The 19273-nt window shown below is 38.2% G+C and overlaps 1 protein-coding gene across 1 annotated transcript in view; it reads right to left on the bottom strand.

The window, feature by feature from the left end:
* The window catches only part of gfra4b (GDNF family receptor alpha 4b), a 60609-nt gene extending 45563 nt beyond the window's left edge, over positions 1 to 15046 (bottom strand). Inside the window, exons 1-2 of the mRNA XM_030739348.1 lie at positions 14900 to 15046; positions 14676 to 14762 (exon numbers count right to left, since the gene is read on the bottom strand). Coding sequence (XP_030595208.1) covers positions 14676 to 14718 — 43 coding nt within the window. The 5' untranslated portion in view covers positions 14719 to 14762; positions 14900 to 15046. The remainder of the gene's footprint in view (positions 1 to 14675; positions 14763 to 14899) is intronic.
* Between the last annotated feature and the right edge of the window lie 4227 nt (positions 15047 to 19273).

The raw sequence follows: 19273 nt of genomic DNA, 5'->3' as shown, positions 1-19273 counted from the left end.
ACCTAACCTAGTGTGAGAGCACATAGTGAATTGATATTGGTAGTATCTCCTGTTTATTCACAATGTAAGCAGTAAAGCATGTTAATTTCCCCTTTGACAGCTTTAGATGGCACTAAAAGCTGTTACTGTTTCAAAGCTGTAGTACCTCCTGCTCAATGGGCCTCTCCACCTGCAAAATTCTGCATTTCAATGTGATGTTCTTATCCTTTTCACTCACAAATTTAAAATATGAATTCCTTAACAACCCTGGCTGTTCTTGTGGCCATCTTGCTGGCTGAGCTACACACATGGAAGGATTGGATATTTTCCTATGTCGGATTAAAATTATAACAGTAAAGATTTGACTAAAGACCTGAGTGCTCTAACAAGTCATCCCAAGGCTACCACGAACACCTAATGGAGAGTGGATACCACCACACTATGCTTCTGTTGGCTACACTAGGAAGGAGAGCAGCATACATAAAATCCGCATACATAAAATATATAATTTTTTTAATTTTTTTGTTATATAAGGTGTCTGAGGCAGAGGCATGTTTTTAATGAGACTACCGGTATGGGAAATTAAAACTAAGATTGGCACTGGAAGTTTCAGAGTGCTGTGCTGGGCCAAAAGGATGATTAATGATTAATTTATGGCACTCACATTGACAGACAGCGCAAAGTGCTTTTCTTTCTTTTCTTTTTCCTTTATTAAATTTAAATATAATTAATACATGGAAATTATAGCTCAATTTTAAATTGCAATTTCTTCATTCCAGTAAGTTTATATTAAGTTAATAAATTTACATCTAACATGAATTGTGTCACATTATGTTTCTATATTTTGAACACACTTTATATGTTTATAAGCTGATCTACCAGCTAAAGATAGATTTACCATGACAATGTAGAGTTTGCATGTTCTTTTTTGTGTCTGCAAGGATTTTCTCTGGGTACTCCAGTTTCCTCCCACAGTCCAAAGGCATGCACTTAGTGGGGTTAGGTTAATTGGTGATTCTAAATTGACCATAGGTGTGAATGTGAGTGTGAATGGTTGTCTGTCTCTCTGTGTTAGCTGGCAACCAAGCCAGGGTGTACCCTGCCTCTCGCCCTATGACAGCTGGGATAGGCTCCACACCCCACCCCCCAGGGTAAGAAAATGGATAGATGGATGTACTTACAAAACTTCAAAACACACTGCAGCTTTCAAAGCATGGTCTTTATGCGTGTTATCATAGCAGCAGGGTTGGTTCCCTCAGGAAGTGTGTGGCAGAGAGTCAATGGACCTAATATAGAGTGATTCTTCTCCAGGGGCATACACATGGGAATGTGGCTTTGGTTTCACAGTTATCACTCACAGAGAGCTGTCAAATGCTTAGTGGCATTCTCTTGATCCAATTAATTAGGACCTAACAAGCCATAGAGGGGAAAGGAATTTGGATCTACTGGGTGGTGACAAAGTCAAAGGCCTCCGCAAATGAGGCCAACATCTCGTCGTGGCCGTTAATGAGACATATGAAGCAGCATACTTATAAACATGTAGAAAAGCAAACCAGTCTCACTAATAATATGGAATCATTTCTTATTCAGAAATTTTAACTCTGGCTAATGTTGAGCAAACTAAACAGTCCTGACAACAGATGATGTAATAACTTACATTTTCCTGAGAAGTATTGAGCTTATGTTGGGATGGTGATCTTCTCTGCATCCAATTTACAATTTGTTGGCTGTGTCATACCAAGTGCCTGAAATAATTAATCAAGTGGTGGTAAACGGAGGTGGCATCCTCTGCTGCATGGAGCAGATGTTGTAAATCCAATGCAGCTCACACAGACAGGTGCCCTCCAGCCGGTTCCTGTCTGCTGCTTTAGTAATGGTGTGTTTCCTTTCCTGGAACACTAGAGGAACTGAACAACACTCAATCCAACCTCTATCATCTCCTCTTTATAAGGTTGTACAACAGAGCATGAGATGACTAATCACCTCAAAAATAATACTCTGTGGAATAAAATATCTTGAGTCTGAGATAAAACATTGAATATTCAGACTCAACAGAGTTTGAATGTTTGCTCAATAGAGTCCTTATTTTATCAGTTGAATAAGCTATTTGCAGTAACATACAACAATTAATCCAATGGGGTTCTCAGAGGATACTATGCCCTGCAACCTGAGTATTACAAGGACTGCTAAAGTAAATGCATCCCATTTAAGATGTTTTTCTTACATAGGCAGCATCACTCAAGGATTTTACAATATTTGAGATATTTGGCAAGATGTTTAGGTCTCCTTTTTATGTCAGTCTACATCTAATCTTTTTTAGAATTGTGATGCTATGGATGCAACATTCAAAGCATGGCAAAGCTTCTGTCATCTGTTCACTTACTTATGTGCTGGGTCACGGTGGGATGGAGCAAGCATATTTGCATTTATACCCACAGGAAATGTAGTTTCCAGTTCACTTGTTCTGAATGTTTTGGGGTTGTGGAAGGAAAAAGAAAAAGCTCACACCAAAAGGAGAAGGATGGTTTTTATGCTGTGAGAAGGCAGTGCTAACCACAGATCTATCACTAAATCGGACTGCAAATAGCTGGAAATAACGGGAAAACTGATAGATTTCTGACATATAAGTTAAGGAGATTTATTGTATGGGCACATTCTGTTCCTCAGATAAACCTTAACAGCTGAGATGCCAGTATGCACACACAGACATAATTACATCATTGGACTATTTGGCATTTTTTTGTGTGTGTGTGAGACCTTTCATATCGTTTGCCATTTCTTGGTTTACACATTTGTTTATCCTCAGAAAAAGTAATGCATAAATGCAAAATGCAGCAGATATTTACACTAATATAACACTTTTGACTGAGTGATAGCAAGTTTTAATGTCATAATTTTCACTGTAATCAGATGTTTCTTCTTCCAGTAGTATCAGTGCTACTACTCCAACTGTAACTTGAGCCATATGGATCAGAGTGAGGACACGTCTAAGACATGCTATGTTGCTGCTAGGTTGTGAGTTTATCACTATTCTGCCATTTTCTCTGTTTCATGTTTCTCAGTCTAGACAATAATTCAGTTTATACTGTGCAAATGAGAACTTCCAGTCATCCCTTTTTATTGTGGTTACAATAAGGGCAGAAACTGATTTTGCTGATTTGATTAACTGAAGAGATCCTCCTAGGCATAAAAGATGCTGAATTAATTTCAGTGAAAAACCGCTGCCGTAACTCAGCTGGTGCATGGTCTAGTCTGGGAACGCTGATAAGAAACAATTCCATTTGCTCGCTGAACTGCAGTGTAATTCACTTGCCTGGGCCTGTAAACAAACAATGAAACAGTAATTAAATACTATAAAGTCTGATACTGCACTTATTTTAATTGAATAATAGCAGTCATATAGCCTACAGTACATATGCACGACTACAGATATCAAATAGTTCAGTTATTGAGCTCATTTATCCTGCCTGCCACGAAACCTGTTTTTGGACAACAATGATACAAGGCAGCTGCATCCATCATTTGCAAGCAGTGTTGTCTGAGCTCCTTTTCCGGCATAGAGTTTGGTTTCTAAACTTTTTTGCCACAAATTTTAAAACTTGTAGGGCAGCATAATAGGCCAACAGTTATGAAAAGAATTTGTTAATTTGGAGAAAGGAGAGCATATACATGAAACTTTAGACACTTTTTCTAAGCCTTTTCTTGGTACATGAATTTAAGCGGTAATTACTATTACTGGTGGATACAGTCTTGCAAAAGTCTTTTCAAAAAACATGGCCAGTGTATGACAGAGTAGTTTTTACCACAGTAAAACTGGAAAGGGGACAAAGGAATGGATTTCAGTAGCTTTCATTTCTGTTAAAAGGAAAAACACTGAATAGATTACTGGTTCATCAGAAAGTCACTTTACTGCCTACACTCTTTGTGGTTATTAATGCCAGAAAGTCAAAGAGGAAACAAAGAAAACTCACTATGTTATTCAAAAATAAGTTTCAGAACTGGTTCAAGGTTATTTAATCAAAATAAGCGAAAGCACTGTTATTAAGAAATCCACATCAGACAATCTTATATTTTTTAAGAGGATTACACCTCTCTGAATCACATAAAATGTATTTGTGATGACTCACAGATATTTAAGGGCATCTTAGAAAAATTTAAATAAAGTAAAACAACTGCAGAAGACCAAAAAGTATGTCTTATATCTTTGTCCCGTGCTTTCACTTCCATATATCTTCATGAAACTTCACTCACCCCAAATAGATTTAGCAGTGCCCCAGAAATGCAAGACGAAAGCAGAAAATGGAGCTTAAGCCCTCCATTTGAAACTGTGTCATAATGGGGCCATGCCTACTTGTCTGGAACAGTCCTTTTCTCTCGATAACCGCTGACAGACTCTGAGTTAATGAGCCTCTGTTTGGCCCTTAGAGGCCACTGTATGTCTATAACCTCACAGCCATCTTCTGAAATTCCTAACGGGTCTAATGGAGATGCAGCTCTTAGTCAGATCAGGTCTCTGGATCGTTTTCACTTTCTGCCTCTAAACTTTGTAATCATCAGCAGTTTTCAATGTTCATATTAGGCAGATTCAAGGAACCCATTTTCTGGATATATCACTGTTACTTGATTTAAAAAAATCGTTTTTTTCTTTCACCTGAGTGACACTCAGTTATTAGTACTTCTCGGTCTCTCTTTTGAAAAGAAATGTAATAGAGGTTATCTTCTCCAAAAACAGACCTCAGTGATTTACCCAAAAGTTGACTTTTTGAGGACATTGTCTCTGATCAGTAGTTGATTTTATACTTTTCACAGTCATGGAAAAAACATTTTATCTTAAATCATATACTTACACATATATAAAAATAGTAATACTGCAGTGTATGTACATTCTGTAAAAGTACTTTTACTGAACTAAAAGTGCCAATATTTGCATAAAACATTAAAGAGTGTATCACTTTAATGCTGCTGCTGGAGTTATTTCACTGTAGCTAATATAATTTATTAATTCTTCTAAATATGCTAGTCAGTACTTGAAGCTTAAAAAGCAGTACATAGTAAAAAAAAAAAAAAACAATACCTTCAAAGTACAGCTGAATATAGTATATCTATATCTCAGGAATGCAGAGGTTTCAGAACTTCCCATTGAACCCTCCAGTTTCTTCAACATAAAAATAAGCTAGTGATAGTTTTCACTGCTGCACAGCAAAAAACAACAAAAAAAAAACTGTTGATAGTTAATTAGGTAAAATTCATTTCCAAATTGTAAACAAGCACAGTATAAAACAGCTCTTGAGTTGCTGCCACAGCATAACTCGATTTAACTCAGTAAAATGAACTTGTCAGTTACAGAGGTTGTGGTGTCGCTGCACTGAAAGTGACCAATCACATTAGTGCCCTTCTTCCTTTGGGCTCTGCCTCCCACACTGTCAGAAGTCAGGTGGATTTGAGCAAGCAGAATTTCTTTGTGTGCGTGGCTGCTGAGTTCTACATGCTTGGGTTTTTCCATGTGAGGAATTTAATTGCACAGTGAATACTTGCAACTGTGAAATTATCTGCTCAGGATTACGTTTTATCGCACACACCACTTTTAACACAAATGTAATTCCACACAGATCTAGCAACCGAGGATCAGACCGCCAGGGCCTCCACTTTTGGCCACCATCCAATCCACATGGCACTGGACCCCTATGTTCTCTCCTGCAGGTAGTGGATGTACAGGAAAGTTGGCTCTTGTGGTTCATTTGAACTAAGTGGCCAGGCCCCATGAGCTACGGTCCGGCCACCAGATGTTCATTTATGAGCCCCTCCTCCAGGCCTGGCTCTGGGTCGGTGCCCTAGTAACTCCAGTCCAGGCGAGATAACATAGCCCACTGTTGTTTTTTTCCACAGAGGTCTTGTAAATCTCACTGACCCTTCACCCAGCACCAGTTTGTCTTGTAAGACTTTACCAGGAACAAACTGTACCCAGCAACATACAACAGGAAAAGGGGAAAAGGAGGATCCAGCCATGTCTGCTTAGACTGCTACCCTTGCACAGTGGGTTATTTCACTAAATCTTTTAGTGGTTCTTCTCTTGTACTAAGAGAAAGTGCTTGCTCAACCTTACATCTTGATCAAACAACACAAAAAGTAAGACTGATTTACAAAGCATTTAACCATGAGCTAGATTGTTCTTCAAACTTAGAACACAGCGCGTTTTCTTGCCTGGACTTTGTTTTATCAGTCCAGGATCATGCAACAGCAACCACAAACAAAGTAATTATTTTAAAGCAGCCACTGCATCTCAGTTTCCAATTATGTATGATGTGAAAGACAAATGTTATTCTGGCAACGTGGACCACTACTCTCTTTGTTTTTGTGCATTATATTTGTACTTTACTAAACCTTTTGTAAACAGATTTCTGTAAACATCAATATTGTATATAACCTTTGCAGTTTAGCTTTTCATTGGACACAGATTATTAGCATGGGTGCACTGGTTGTAACCACAGTTTGTTATTGCAATTAATAGTTTTACTGGCAAAAGCATATTTTTCAAGTCTTGCCAAGTACTGCTTAATGTATGTGTGAAAAAGGTTTTAGAAGGCTTTCAGTTCTCCAAAGAGAGCTCTATGAGGTTGAATCAGACTGAAGAGTAACAGTTTAAAAATGTGAATAATCTCAGTATATGGTGTTAGAAATAGGGATGCATGGATGATACAGATACAGGCGCACATCCTGATTTCCCCAAGGTAGTGTTGTTACGTGGTAGTGTTGTTATGTGGGCAGCACATTGTGGTTCAATTCCACCTTGGCCCGGGCCTTTCTGAATGGAGTTTGCATGTTCTCCCCGTGTCTGAGTGGGTTTCCTCCCACAGACCAAAGGCATGCAGTTAGGTTAATTGGTCACTCTCAAATTGCCCATAGGTGTGAATGTGAGTGTTAATGGTTGTCTGTCTGTCTGTCTGTGTTAGCCCTGCCTCTAGAACACCACCCCGACCCTGAACAGAATAAGCGGAAGAGAGTGGATAGATAGTACTGTTATGTGCTCAACATTTGTATGATACCCTGGTGACAGCTACCTGAGCCTATCTCTGTGATCACAGAGAGCCCTGGTGCCAATGCTGACAGAAAAAAAAATGGTTAGCATTGGTGCTTTGTTACTTGAATTGGTAGCTGCTGTAATGGTGTAGCTAAGGCTAGGCTATGAAATATTAAGCTCTGTTTTACTTTCTGAATTATTTTTTTTTAATTGGGGTCAGTAGTAAGTAAGTAAGTAAAGTAAGTAAGTAAAAATTTATTTGTATAGCACATTTCAGCGGCAAGGCAGTTCAAAGTGCTTTACATCATAAGAACATCAAACAAATGTGCAGTAAAATCATTAAAAGCAGCTTCCACCCGGGTTTGTTTGCGGACTACTAATCAAAGGCAGCTCTAAACAGGTGGGTTTTCAGCCTTGATTTAAAGGAATTTAGTGTTTCGGCTGTTTTTAAGTTTTCTGGGAGTTTGTTCCAGATTAAAGGTGCATAAAAACTGAAAGCTGCTTCTCCATGTTTGGTTCTGGTTCTGGGGATACAAAGTAGGCTGGAACCAGAAGACCTGAGTGTTCTGGAGGGTTGATACGACGATATTAAGTTTTTAATGTATTGTGGTGCTAAACCGTTCAGCGATTTATAAACTAATACAAGTATTTTAAAGTCTATTCTCAGGGCTACAGGTAGCCAGTGTAAGGACTTTAAAACCGGGGTGATGTGCTCTATTTTTCTAGTCTTGGTGAGAACACGAGCAGCAGCATTTTGGATTAGCTGCAGTTGTCTGATTGATTTTTTTGGCAGACCTGTGAAGATACTGTTCGAATAATCAATGCGGCTAAAGATAAATGCATGGATGAGTTTCTCTAGATCTTGTTGAGACATTAGTCCTTTAATTCTAGAAATGTTCTTCAGGTGGTAGAAAGCCGACTTTGTAACTGTTTTTATGTGTCTCTGAAGGTTCAGGTCTGAGTCCATTACAACACCCAGATTTCGAGCCTGTTCACAGGTCTCTAAATGTAGTAGCTGAAGCTGCGCGCTAACTCTTGATCGTTCCTCTTTAGGTCCAAAGATAATAACTTCAGTTTTGTTAGTAAGGCTTCTTGTCCTTACTCTCTTACTCTTACCTCACACTAGGAATCATTCTTTTATATGTAGGGCAACATAAGACTGTTTCTGACTTTCCTGACTCTATATACACCGAATCACAAATAAATACATAAATCTAGCATATATATTTACAATTTACTTACAATTACTTAGTTATGATTTACAGAATTGGTATTCATTAGTAAACTTAAACTTGATGTGACCAAGATAAACAAAAAAAAATAGAAATATATTTCTTTCTTCTCACATGTGTAATGGAGCAGATAAGCGACAGTTAAAATGAAGATACATTTAATTGACTGTAAGTGCATTAAAAGCCTCCTGACAACTGTTAAACCTTACATAACAAGAGCGAGAGACATGGAAAGTGCTTTCTGAACAATGAACTTTTCACTTGTCAGCTCACTCCACCACTGTCTGTGGTTTGTTTAATCAAATTTTTATCCTTTTTAAAACGTACCTCTCCATTTCCATTGTAAAGAAGGGAAATCATAAATGTGAGCATTTTTCTTTTAATTATGATATTTATTTAAGTTTCTTTTAATTATGGCAATTCTAATTCTTAACCACCTATGTGGAGAGGGGCAGGTTAGACCAGCTAACATTGAATGAGAGGAAGGATACACCCAAGACAGGTTGCCATTCTATCAGAGGACTAACACACAGACAGATGGTCATACATGCCCACATTCAGAATCACCCATTCACCTGGATGAATATTCTTTTATTATTTCTTACTAAAAGAAATATTTGTCCAAGGTTTATTTCGTAGAATGCTGCAAAGCGAATGTGTTGTATGAGTGATTTTACCCAGAGGTGTATAAAAGGTTTTCAGCACACTGTGAAGAGAAGTGTTAAAGATTTTACAGCATTGTTAAAAACTTTTTTCCCATTTAGATATGTATTATTGGATATTTGCTCATTCCTCAAATTTACTACATCAACAAAATGCATGTATGATTTATTTAGAGGCAAATCACAACACAATTAATTCCAATGCTCAACCTCCTTTTTTTGCTGTGCTCTGGTCTCCAGTATCTCATAAGAAAAATATCAAGCTCTAGCACTCCGTTATGATCACCAGCAAACAGCTAATGTTGTTTGTCTGCTGTTTGGTTGCAGGCTGGAAAACCAAATGTGATATCATTGGATTACGTGTAACAGCGTGTTACTTCAGGCATATTTGGTGTGTCATGCCATTGCATTTTAAGCTTTTTGTAGCTTTAAATAAAATGTGAGTAGTTAAGAGTGGGTTAGGGCACTGTTTATGTGTAGTGATAATACGCAAAGTGACTCGATATGGTGTTCTTACACTAATGATGCTACAGTATGCCGAAATGCTCTGTAGAAGTTTAGGGAGAAACTCCAAAGCTGGGTGAGTTATCTGTGTGTTCATCACAAGCAAACTAAGCAAAACATTTTATATACAAATGTGATTTGTTTTTGACCTAGTGTTAATATAAAAAATTTTGCTTGCAGCAACTTGAAGCACCTAATAAAATCTCAATACACTGGGGGGAAACATAACCAAATGAGACATGACTGGTTTGTGAAAACAGGAAAATGAGATTGCTAATGCTAGACAGGCATTGTATACTGTGTCTCCAAATTACCTGTTGTTGGTCATTTTCCTCTAATAGAATGTCTTCAATCACATAAATCTTAAAGTGTAAACACATTCAGTAATGAGGTACCAGTGATATAACTCGGGGCACTCGACTATAATAATGGATTAGGGCTTTAAACTCAGACTCATTTATTTTTCACCCACATACATCACTCCTAATCAATGGCATGTCTTTCACTATAACCCTCCCCCGGCCTGTCTCAGACTTTTAAACATTCTAACTGCGAGTAGCTCTTTTACTCTCGAACTTTATGTACTGTTTAAAGTTATCATAGTTTAATATTATAGGAAGATGATTATGTGAAAAATTAAATAATGTCCCCATTAAAGGTCGGAGCCATCAGACTGACTGACATCAGATGAATGGCAATGTGCCAGCTCAACAGCAGATTCTAAAACCTCAATAATTAAATACAAAGGCATTTAAAGGGCTCCTAGAATAGCAGGAGAAGAGCGGCAGCCCACAGGAAAAGTGTAACAGCCTCTCTGTCTCTGAAGCTTTTAGCCTCCTGCTCTGCCAGCAAGTGACCGCTACTCAAATGTACTGTATTGATAGATGGAAAACTCATATCCTTTATAATTTTATATTCTCTAGACTATGATATTCACTAGACGCAACACTAACTCTTAGTGTCTAATAATCAAGAGCTCAGCAAAGGTCCATTTAGGGCAGATGCATTAAGTTAGTAATGCAACTTTCACATGTGCCGAGTTCCATTATTATGTTTCCCTTTGTTTCCTCACCTTCTGTATTATATAAAAAAGTACTTTGTCTAAAAAGTGAGACTTTAAGCCTCTTTTAGACTGGATAATAAACAGTCATGATTAACCAAATGATTATAGCTTGTGCAGACCTCACTACTCAATCATAGAACACTGACAAGTGTTTAATATTAACATTTAAAGATAAAAACAAAAAACAAAACAAAAAATTGGCTGTGAGTCTGAATGGTCACCGTGTTAGCCTTGTGACAGACTGGCGAGCTCTCCAGGGTTTACCCCACCTTTCATCCTATGACATCCTATCTCCAGCCTTGCCATAAACTGCTATGGATAAGTGGATGGATGGATGGATGGATGGATGGATTTTTAAAACTCACAGGGAAAACTGGATATCCCTTTGTTTACATGGGTAATAAATACAATGGATTAGACACAATACCCCTAACTAAAACTAAAGCAGTGTAAGACCCCCTGAACCAACCATCAAGATATATAGTCAGCTTGAAAGTCATATTGTTTGCAGTGTTGTTGAACTCTATTACATTTTGCTGACAAGTCTTTTTTTTGTATTTAGTTTATCTTCATTGTTATAAGCTGTAAATGGAGAAAAGTTTGAAACTGTATACTCATTTTTGGTGATTACCTTTAAATAAAGTTTAGAATGGATATTTGGTTCTATATTTTTTTTATGTTTAGCTCAGTACCATCTGAATAGTTGATTTTCCCTTGCCTGGCCATTTTAATTCACTTCATTTGAATCGCTGAACAAATCAGAGGTGTGGGTGGTGATGAGTTCTGGAACCAAGTTACATTTTCCCTACAATCAGTGCTAAATTACACAGTGAAAGAGACTATGTTCCAAGAAATACAGAAAGTGAAATTGTTCCTCTCTTGGATCTTATTTGGATACTGAGGGGCCACTAAAAGAGAAGTACTATGAAAATTTCAGGCTCTCTGACATAAATTGCGCTCATCTCAATCACAGAAGTCCATATAAATGTCTGTGGAAACTAAGTTGTTAATAAGCCATTTTTTTTATAGGGTGACAATTATTTTGTCTCCCTATAAAATTACATACCATAAAATTACATTATTTTGCATACAGTGGCATGATGAATTTCCACTTCCAGTGAGACACCATCTCTTTAAATTGCATAAGGTGTTATATAATCTCTGTTATAGCCATGATGGGAATGGAGCTGAACTTTTAGGAGCAGCTATTTAACCCTCGCATGTGATGGTTGCATCTTGTGTCCTACATGGGATTTCTGTGTTAAAGTGATATTAAGAAGAAGCATGAGCTTTCATCATGTGGGACAGAAGAAAGCTTGTGATGGGTTGTCTTTTCTCCATGGGTACTACCTGCTTCAAATGAGATTCATGACAAATCCCACTACAAGAGGCCAGCCAGTATGCTAGGTAATAGCATGTGTGGCAGTACTTATCTATCTCCATTAAAGACACAGGTCATATCCCACAATGTCAAAACCATTAAATCACAGAATATAGCATGAAGGTAGGCTGAAACTGGGTGCTGAAGCGATTCTGGTTGAAGAAGGTGGTTTTAAATAATAGATTATGTACACTATCTCCTTAAGAAGAAATAAAAAGCTATAATAGGCTTTAATAAGAAAAATGTTAGAAGAGTAATGAATCTGCATTCTTGTCACCTGATATTAATTTTTCACTGCAACCATTACTAGTTTGAGTGCCACTAGAGATCAGTTCTTGTGCTTTCACTCAGTTTGACCTATTAACATTAAATACAATCACCTCGTCCTACAACTGAAAATTGCACCTTGATATCAAATCACTGTGATGTAACTGTGCCCCACAATTTTCCATTTCACGTTAATACTGCAAGAAAAGCTTATCCAACCTTTAAAAAAAAAAGACTTGCACTGCACAATTGTGCTTAATTCTATATCATTTTGAGTTTCAGTGTGGATCCGTCACAGTGAGCACCAGCACACATTTATCATGCAAGATAAGATCAAAACTCGGACAGTCAACTACTTGCCTCAGATTCATTTTTACTTTGCATAACAGTGCAGGCAAGAGTGATTCTCTCTGAACTCCATAACTCCTCTGAATGCAAAAAACTGCCCCTCTGCTAGATTAATGTCTTCCTGAGCACTCGCAGGTCTGTCCTGAACATCATCACTGCTCAAGGTTTGCATCTCATTGCAGACCAATCAACCAGATCACACCAGATGCAGCTAATTAATGAAAAAGCACCGAAGGAACTATTTCTAGGTGATTTCCACAGGCTTTTCAGCCAAACCAACAAGGGTTGTAAAGCTGCAGCTAATTTATTATAGTAATTATAAGTATAGTAATTGAAAAATATGTCACTTATTTGTACTATGAATCAAACAGCTTGTCAGGTTTGTCTGGCCAACTGTTCGAAATGAAAAGAAAAAAACAACAACATAGCAAAATGCTTAGATTGTGACAACCTGAAAGCAGGAATGTTTCTAGGGAAAATAGACTTTGAGTTTAAAGCTGTCAACTAACTCTATTCAATTAATTGACTCATTATTTCAGCCCTTAAGGAAACACGTCTGATTCTTATCAAGGGAACAATAAAAGTGAAATGGCGCACACAGGGTGCACTATGGTGCATATGCCTCAAAATGCTCTACCACCTCCTAATATGGCCCTATATTTCTATGTGTCAGAACGAAACACTTTCACTGTTCTAACTTGATTTCACCTGGCAAAGAGAGGCAACAGAACCAGAGGAATAATCTGACAATGGCAGCCTCTAATGGGCCGATTCCCAGCTGAGAAATACAGCTCCTGGTGTTTGCGTTAAGAGCAATTTCTTACAAAATTGTGGTCATTTTGAGATCAGTCTGTGTTGACTTGCCGGTATCTGGAGTAGTTAGGAGAGCTGGATAATGTGTAATTTTATTTTTCTGCCCACAAGGCTGACTAAATGAGTTGAGTCATCCAAACAGGCTGTATTTTCTGACCTTTTGCAGTTGGATCTTGGCTAATTAATTTAAGCAGATGGCTAAGCAGACTTTTCTTTTGAATAGAGATATGCTTTTTTATGACAAATATTCAAATTTCAGCATGAATATGCAGGTTCGTGGAATGAAATACAAATGGGGAGTTACTGCAAGGCATATGGCTATACCTCTGTCTTTTTCCAGTCATCCATTACCAGCCAGATCATGCCAAAAAAAAAGTGCTTTCATCAAAGGTCAATATGGAGAGAAAAGCTGACTCAAAAAACAAACTGTTTTCCATTCAGCATTTCTTACTGGCATCTTCTTTCATTTCTCTAATGAAGACCTCCAAAGAGGATATTAATAATGAATAAAGGAGCAGGATGTAGTGCATTTTCCTGTCTTTGTTAAGCAGGAAACCTGGTGCCAGTTAAAATGGGCATGATCATGTCTTATGTTGCAGCCATCAGTGGGTATAATCACATTAGTTAGCAGTGTGACAGCAGGCTTGAGATTGACACATTTGTGTATAGTGGCAAAGAGACACTGAGACCCAACAACAAGCTGCTCTTCTCTTTCAAGACGGTAGATTGTTCCAAAAAAAAAAAAAAAAAATCAATATTCCAGCTCCATTCAATTACACAGAGAGCAGGTAACTCAGTGACACTCACCGCAATGACTGATGTACTGCTGTTTATGGTCACTTTTAGAGGCTTTACTTTAAAGAAAACAACAACAAAGCAATTCTGCCATGTGCATTTAAAGTTTTAAAATGTATCCTGAAGGGCATTTTAACTGATAAAGCCATTCAGCATTATGTCATGACTACAAGTATTATGACACATATCATGTGGGTATGAATTAAAGGCAGAAGTTAAGCCAAAGATAACATACACATCGATTCCTGTCGTAGGAAAATGCACTTCTGCGCCCACACGAAAGGCATCCATGCAGGGACACCTACGCGCACACATAAGCACGTGCACGTAAGCATATCTGTTTTGCATAGAACACTACGCAGACTGTGGAATCCCGCTAATTTATCATTCGCCTTCTCGAGTTATTGCTGATGGCATTTTAATCATGCAGTTGTAATCATACAGACTTGTGCAAAAAAGCTCGAGGAGGGGACGACCGATAAACTCCTTCTAACTTAGCAATTTGATCAGCTTGTTTTAATCAGACCCCGAATGGAGATTGTTTTACTTTGTTTCCCAAGTGAGGACAGGTGACACTGGGTACATTTAATAAAGAAGATAAGTTTTTACTTACCCAAAGTTATAAGATGAAAGAGATAAACTCCCCACAGATCCATGTCCGTTTGAAATGAGAATTTCGGGTTATGCGTCGGAGCTACACCTACAGCGGGATAATTACACGGTATGAATGGGGCGCCCTTTTATGCATTTGGAGATCATTATTTACGCGAAGAGAATAAGCGCTTGAAAAATCCTCAAATCTTCTTTTTCTAGTTATCCCTGTCTTTTATATCTTACAATCCCATCAGTTTCTTCCAAGTCGCTGTCAGAGTCGCGCTTTTGCGCAAAGGCAGAGCCATGCGTAATATTGTGAGTGGAAGTTGTCCTGTGCGCAGTATTGTCCGATATTGTGAGAGAGAGCCTTCTGTTGCACGTCGAGGTGGTCACACAAGTCCTTGTGTCCGCTGCTGGAGAGATGCAGAGTGCCGGGGAGAACCACTGGCGGGGGTGGGGGGTTTGAGAAGTGTTTGTGTAGGAATTAAACCGCATGCTTACGTGGTCAGGGCTTAACGGTGAAAGTGATATAATGTTAATTCTAACACAGAAACATCATGTTATGACTCAGAGGACCTGCAGTGTAGGGAAAGTAAATCACTGTGATCTTCTCCTGCTTTGTGATGTGTTGTATAGCATTTACTGAGCATCCTATGTTATCCCTTATAGTTTCTGTTTTTCTAGCCTAGAAAGTGCATATAATTTCAAGCAGCTGACTGAATATTTCAGCTTTAATCTCTACTTGAATTCCATGGAGTGTTAAGAGATAAAGACCTCCCTTCTTTTTATAATTCCTGCTATTCATTCCCCTGTCCTCTCTCATCATCTCAAGGTCTAGCACTTGTCATTCAAATTGCTTATATAAAGTATGGGATTTTGTAACCAGAGTTAATAAAAAAGGAACTTAAAAAGAAAAGTGAGCTAGTACTTTGAGCTGAAGTACAGGATAGTGTAATGTGTGTGAGCTCCCCAAATGTTCAGTGCATATATTTTCTCCAAAAGTGGTGACTGGGGTCTTACAGGTTTCCAAGGAAGCTGAACAAAAGGTTAGTAACAATACAAACTCTCAAAATGGCACATTTGGGAATTCTCAACCTGAAACCTACTTGATTAGGTTGCCTTATACAAAGTTTAAGCTCTACATGAACACCTTCTGATATCTGATTTTGATCTGGTCTGTCAGATCCCAGGTTAAATTTACAAAGATAGTAGCAAAACCAAAACCACTTTAAAATAGTTGTTTATATCGAAACTTTATTTTACAAGTACCTGGGCACCTATGTGAAAGTGAAAAAATTCAAATGATATTAATACATTGCTGCTTTATCAAACTATAAGGTTTTCTCTTTTCTTTCGCAGAAAAGCTTTAATTCTTGGCCCCAGCAGAGAGGTGGATGCAGTTCCTGGTCACTACTGACAGCCAGAGCTGCAGTGCTCAATTTTCAGAGCTGTTCACTGTTTTGAAACAGACAGTTATTGATTCTTTAGTGTTAAGAATTCAACTTTCACACCATCTGTTCATTTTATGGTTCAGAGGCCCTTTTTGTTCGAAGAGAACATCAGTAGACCAGGAGTGCATTTAGAGCTTGTTGACTGACCACTTTAGTGCATCTCCAAAACGGCAGCAACAAATAGTTTCCAGATGATCCATGCAAACAAAGCTGGTGAGGAGCAGATAACAAAAGAGTCACAATACTGGATCAGCCAGACTCAGTGTGTATGCTTTACTGTATATGTGTGCACATGTCTGTGTCTATAAAGCAACCCGGGGGTCCAAAAGGATGATCCAGTTGTGTATGAAAGACAGAATGAAGACCTCGGAAGAGCCATTTCAGCCTGTTAGTATTATCTTTACTGCTGTTCATGGCTGCTCTGCTGTACTGGTTCAATGGACTTACATGAGCCAGCAACTATAATTCAAGCATTTTCAGAGCCTAAGTTGTTTCAAGTTTTGATTTTTTGCTGAAGCTTCACATTGGAAAACTGTAACTGTAAAATGTCTTTATGCCTCAACGATTGTAATTTTAGTTCCCTAACAAGCTTGCAGTGAGAATATTTGGAACAATGCATTAACATCTCCATTGGGAGTCCTTAAACAAGGAGAGATGGGCTCTGAAACTGCTTTATGAATCTTTAAAGAGCAGCTCAGTGCCATGGGGATCTCTTCGTACATATTTGCAATGTGCATCGGCATTTGTAATTCAAATCAACATCAAATTTGGAAGAATGAAAAAGCCCAGAAAAATGGTTTGGGGAGAATTTGAGGGAAAATGTTTGTTATCTTCTAAACCATTAGTCTCTGGCACCTTTCAGGTGTATTGTGGTGCAGAAGGCTTTGTCTTTTTTTGTTCAAATTATGAAATGTTGACTGAATGCGAGTCTAATAACCTCAACTAAGAGTTTTCTTGTGGATAGACCCGCCTGGTAAACATGATTATGTTGTCCTTTGAAGACTAAGTTACTGTCAGTAGGTCCAGGATTTCTTACTTTTCTAACCATCTTTCAGTATTGAGAGAAGGTGCTGTTTAAACATGGGAGATGGACAGCTCTCAGTTCTTGCTTCAGGCAAAGGCACATTGATTTCCTATCCTTGTGACACAGAGCAGTGAGGACACAACATTAATGAGGGATTAGTTATTGTACCCATAATCACTGGTGTCAAAATTACCAAACTGGGTGATGAAAAGAGGCTTTGTAAATATTTGTTGAAACCATTTAGCAGTTATACTCACTGAATGAAAATGCAGACTGAATTTCTTCAAATCATAACTTTGTTTTTTTGTTTGTTTATAGGATTTTTTTTTTTTGGGGGGGGGGGGGGGGTGTATTGTCAATGACAGTACAACAGTGAGGCAGCATGTAAAGGCTATTTTTTAAAAAGCCTTTACAATGTCAAAGGACTATTTCAGCACCCAGAGCATTTAGACAGCAACATTAAAATACTATAGTTCAAGTTACAAAAATATAGTAGCCAAAAACTCCATCCTACTATCCTAAAATTTGGATAGTTGAATCGAATAGTTGTGGGAGGAGCAGGGCAGGAGATGGATGGATGGATGGATGGATGGATGGATGGATGGATGGATTGGTGTGGTGTGGTGTGGCGTGGTGTCTGCAGTGATATAGGAACATTCCTGATCTCACCTGTGGTGATGAGCTTTGGGTGATGGCAAAAACAGTGAGATTGTGGCAGCAGGCAGCAGGCATGGGCTTCCTCTGCAGTGTCTGACTTCGGTGGTGTGGTGGGGAAGGTCCTACTTCAAGGCACTATATCTCTATAACATGACCAGCTGGTTGGATATTATTAGTTTTAGCTTTATTAGCACTGTTTGTTCCCAGAAGACTATATTATTGTGTTTAGCATACCAGTTACAGTAGTTCACAGATTTGGCTTGCCGATAGTCACCGCATCAGGAGACTGTATCTTACAGAACATCTAGTCAGGTGATATTACTGACAACATCTGCATGTTTGTGCCATGGTTGCATTTTTTTTTAAATACTGGCTTGTCTATTAATTTCTGCCAGTTTGTTTTTTAATTATGTAGCAATTGTACTAATTGCTCCTCTTACATATGTATTACCATAATTTGAGGTATCAGAACTTTCTGCCCTTGAGAAGAAGCCTTAGCTGCCGTTTGTTCTCTGCTCTGTTGTAAACAAATTACACTTAATTGAACATGTCCCAAGATGGATAATCCACCACAGTAAACATAATGTCTTCAATTTAATTTGCTACTTTGCTGGCAAAGTTGAGGTTTTTGCTACACTCTGTCTGCTGCCAATCATTTGACTTTTTCCAATAAGAAAATGGAAAGTTTTCAGCAAGAAGTTAAGCCTTAGTTTACTTTCCTTTACCCTGCCTTACCTTTACTCTTTTATTGATATCCATCAAATTTAGGATATTTACAGTTGTGGTCAGAAGTTTACAGGCATGAATGTCATAGTAATTTGGGGCTTTTAATGACTTCTTTGAATTGTTCTTTTTCCAGGGTGGAATGATTGTACAGTAAACTTCTTTAATGACTTCAAAAAACAAGAACTGGATGCATTTGTGTTTTATAAGCACTTTGAGTGCTCGGACTGAGTAGAAAAGCGCTATATAAGAACTGGTCCATTTACCATTTACCATTATTTTGGATTTTCTCTAATCCACACAGAGTCAAAGGTATACATACAGGCTCAAATATTCATTCCACTGCATGTAAATGTGATGCGAATGACAATAAAGAATCCTTGAAGTATACACCCCAACTAATATCTGGTTAAATGTCCCTTTGTCATGGCTGAAGGAATAGGGAGGACTCGAAACACAGGCTGTTAGAATCTCTTTCAGTGAATGTATCTACCTTGCACAAGACAATGAATAGTGATATTGGGAAAAGGTGGCAGGTTGGACTCTCCAGGGTGGCTCCACAGGTTTACAGGATGCTCTCACAAAAACAACACTTGGACCTCTCTCCTCTTTTCCTCTTCTCGCTCACTTACTCTCGGGCATGCACTCCAGGGTTCCAGTTTCTGGACAAAGAAGAAACAGAGGTATCAACAGATGTCCACTGAGAAGTCATAACATGAAACTAGAGCGCTTACATCAACTAACTGGGAGGTAAGTAATAAT

The sequence above is a fragment of the Archocentrus centrarchus genome, chromosome 10, assembly GCF_007364275.1.
Source record: "Archocentrus centrarchus isolate MPI-CPG fArcCen1 chromosome 10, fArcCen1, whole genome shotgun sequence".
NCBI lineage: Eukaryota > Metazoa > Chordata > Actinopteri > Cichliformes > Cichlidae > Archocentrus > Archocentrus centrarchus.
The sequence above is the reverse complement of the archived record's forward strand: the minus strand, read 5'-3'. Positions and strand labels throughout refer to the sequence as shown.